We start from the raw sequence: 2,854 nt of genomic DNA on the forward strand, positions 1-2,854 counted from the left end.
AATGGAGAAACAAGAAACAACATTTGGTGGTTTTGTTAGCTTTGTATAGCTGCAGTTGAAGCCAGCTCAACTCGGATTGTAGCTTTGTAGATTTTGTAGCAGCTACAAATGTCGGGCTTTGCCATTGAAAATAAATGCTAGCCTGTAGCTTTGTAGCTGCCCGTGTGGATGCGCCATAAAAGTGAACCTCATGCAGCTTTCACTCATATGTTACCTCCTGATTGCCCTGGTTTTGAATGCACAAGTTTCGGTCACAAGTTAACGCGGCACCTCAACTTACATCTGATTGGAGTAGGCTGTAGGACCGCCCACTGGGCTGTACTCAGACGGTTGGCCGATGTCGCCCTGGGCGCCATAGCCACCTTGCTGGCCCAGGCTGCCCTGGAGGTATGGCTGCTGGGTGAAGGTGCCCGCCTGTTTCTGAGACGCTCCGTCAGGTTGCCTGGCGGTGCCCTTGTGCCAGCCGGTCTCCTTAAAGACAAACCAGATGTTCCCGGCCCACAGGACAAAGTTGAGGAAGCCAAAGACCTGGAGATAGCAAAAAAATATAATCGATTGAAACCTTCATTTCAGGGAAACCCATTGAGATCAGGGTCTCTTTGTCATTTGGCGCCACACACACACATCCAGGTGGGTATTACAGACAGACCAATAGTGAAACGTACCACTGAGGTGTTGAGTCCTGACCAGCGAGGTTCGAGCACGGAGCCGCACCTGTTGGTTTCGTCTTTGCAGGCGGAGATGAGGAGCCGGACCTCGTCGGGATCCGTGGCCACCTTGACGTCTGCCAGAGCTTTAGCCCAGGCCGAGGAACCGATGAGCCACATGAAGGAGAAGACCACCGTCACTATGAAGTCCTGATGGGGCCAAAGTGAAGACAAGAGGAAGACATGTGAAGCAAACGGGACTTCTCTTCGTCACAGCTTAGAGACCTGATTCATATGTGTGAAGTATGAGTATTATGTCACTGGATACAGATCATGTGGTATGATCTGGTCATACATATATCGTTGCTGTCGGACAGAAACCTCCAATCACCATAATATTCAAACTTTTTAAGTCTGTTTTGAAAGTGGACTATTCCGGTAAACAAATCATCACAAATTAAACAGAGTACTTTTTCCATTCAAATGTCGTGGTTCGGGGCAGGCAGAGGTCTGTTGCCAGGGTGATCCGTCCGGTTAAATCTAGTTTCTCTGGTTGGGTTCGTAACACTGTTTTAATTTTCACCATGCTGGGTAGTTGGCCCTGCGATGGCCAGTCAGCTGGCGGGCTGCAACCCCCAGGCTCGATGGCTTTGATTCCAGAACCCTCAGGAGGATCGAAGGCATCTCGTGGAGCCAGCATGTCACTAACCAGACTTTAACAGAGCTAGCCCAGCTTCTCGCCGCAAGTGCGTTGGTATGGCCACGTCATCCGCCTGCCAGAGGAACATCCAACACGCAACCACTGGCTGGATGTAATATCCCAGGGCCTTAAAGCATGTAACGTGACTTTGGCACAAGCTCAACACCTTGCCCATGACAGACGCAGATGGAGAGACCTGGTGGCTATGGTTGACTCTACACGCCCTGAAGTGCAAGAGGACTAAGTAAGTAAGTAAGTACTTCTTCCATCACTGTCCCTAGGACACAGTGGGACAGAGATGGTGGTTGTTGTACTCACAACGAGAGGACCGCGGTTGTTCTCGCGGTACTTGTTCTGGAAGAAGATGTAGACCACGGTGGCCATGAGGGAGTAGAGGAAGGTGAAGACCGCGATGGTGACGAAGAACTCGGCGGAGGAGGAGTAGTCTCCGATGAGGTACAGACGCTCCCTCATCATGCCCTCACACAGGGGGGCCTCGAAGGACACCTCGTGCAACCTGACACACACACACACACACACACACACACACACGCACACACACACACACAGCAACCTCTACATAATATAAACAGGTGTACTGTAGAGAGGATTTTAAAGATACGATTGGGCATTTAGCAGACACCCAGAGAAACATAGTGTAAGCAAGGTACACATACGTAGAGTACATCAAATGCATAAAGACCGTGTACTATAGGATGCCAAGTAAACACATGAACCTATACATTTGTCATTTTCACCTTTGCATAAAACGGCATGGTCGTCAAGGCTAGGTCATAAGACTGCATGGATGCAGAGGCTAGAGTTCTAGCTGCAATGGGGAGTTTTTGTAGATTTCATAGATACTGTAGTCATGTAGTGTCTGTTGGACAGCACCGTCATTGTGTTGGATTCATGTTAAACCCTCAATACTTAGACAATTTTTTGTCCCTCTAGAGTAGACCAAACCTCTTTCCCGAAATACGGATCAGAATAGAGGGTATTATTTTATGGCATCGACAGCCCATACATCAGAAAAGTCTAATATGATTGCATTAAACGACGTTAAGCAATGTTAAACTCACTTTGCCACTCATTTTGCCACTCGATTAACATAAACATAAAACAATATACGGATTCTAGAAGTGGTTAATGTAAAAATAAAAATAAAATCACACCTGTGTGAAGTGAGTGGGGCAACTACCACCATTAAAAAAATTAAAATAAAACACTCTTTGGCGCCCTCCCTGCAGTAACTCTAGGGGTCCCGTCCCCTTTTGAAGACCCCTTATTCCAAACTGTGCACCCAGGGAACACTCACCTGAAAGGATATGTAAAGTCGATGCGGATGCTGAGGTTGCTGGCGGCCCTTTCCATGCAGTCCACACTCACCCTCAGCTGGCCCGTGAAGCCACCGCATGTTGCAAATGCAAAGATGGCAAACAGCTGTGTTACACACACACACACACACACACACACACACACACACACACACACACACACACACACA

General features: G+C 48.2%; 1 protein-coding gene across 1 annotated transcript in view; it reads right to left on the bottom strand.

Annotated features, from left to right (window-relative positions):
- Positions 1-276: 276 nt before the first annotated feature.
- The window catches only part of synpra (synaptoporin a), a gene marked incomplete at both ends in the record, with an annotated part of 22,240 nt that continues 19,662 nt past the window's right edge, over positions 277-2,854 (bottom strand). The window contains 4 exons of the mRNA XM_083772270.1: positions 277-528; positions 666-857; positions 1,666-1,864; positions 2,666-2,790. Of these exons, the coding sequence (XP_083628396.1) occupies positions 277-528; positions 666-857; positions 1,666-1,864; positions 2,666-2,790 (768 nt within the window). The remainder of the gene's footprint in view (positions 529-665; positions 858-1,665; positions 1,865-2,665; positions 2,791-2,854) is intronic.

Source organism: Protomyctophum parallelum (genome assembly GCF_964188405.1).
Source record: "Protomyctophum parallelum genome assembly, chromosome: 8".
NCBI lineage: Eukaryota > Metazoa > Chordata > Actinopteri > Myctophiformes > Myctophidae > Protomyctophum > Protomyctophum parallelum.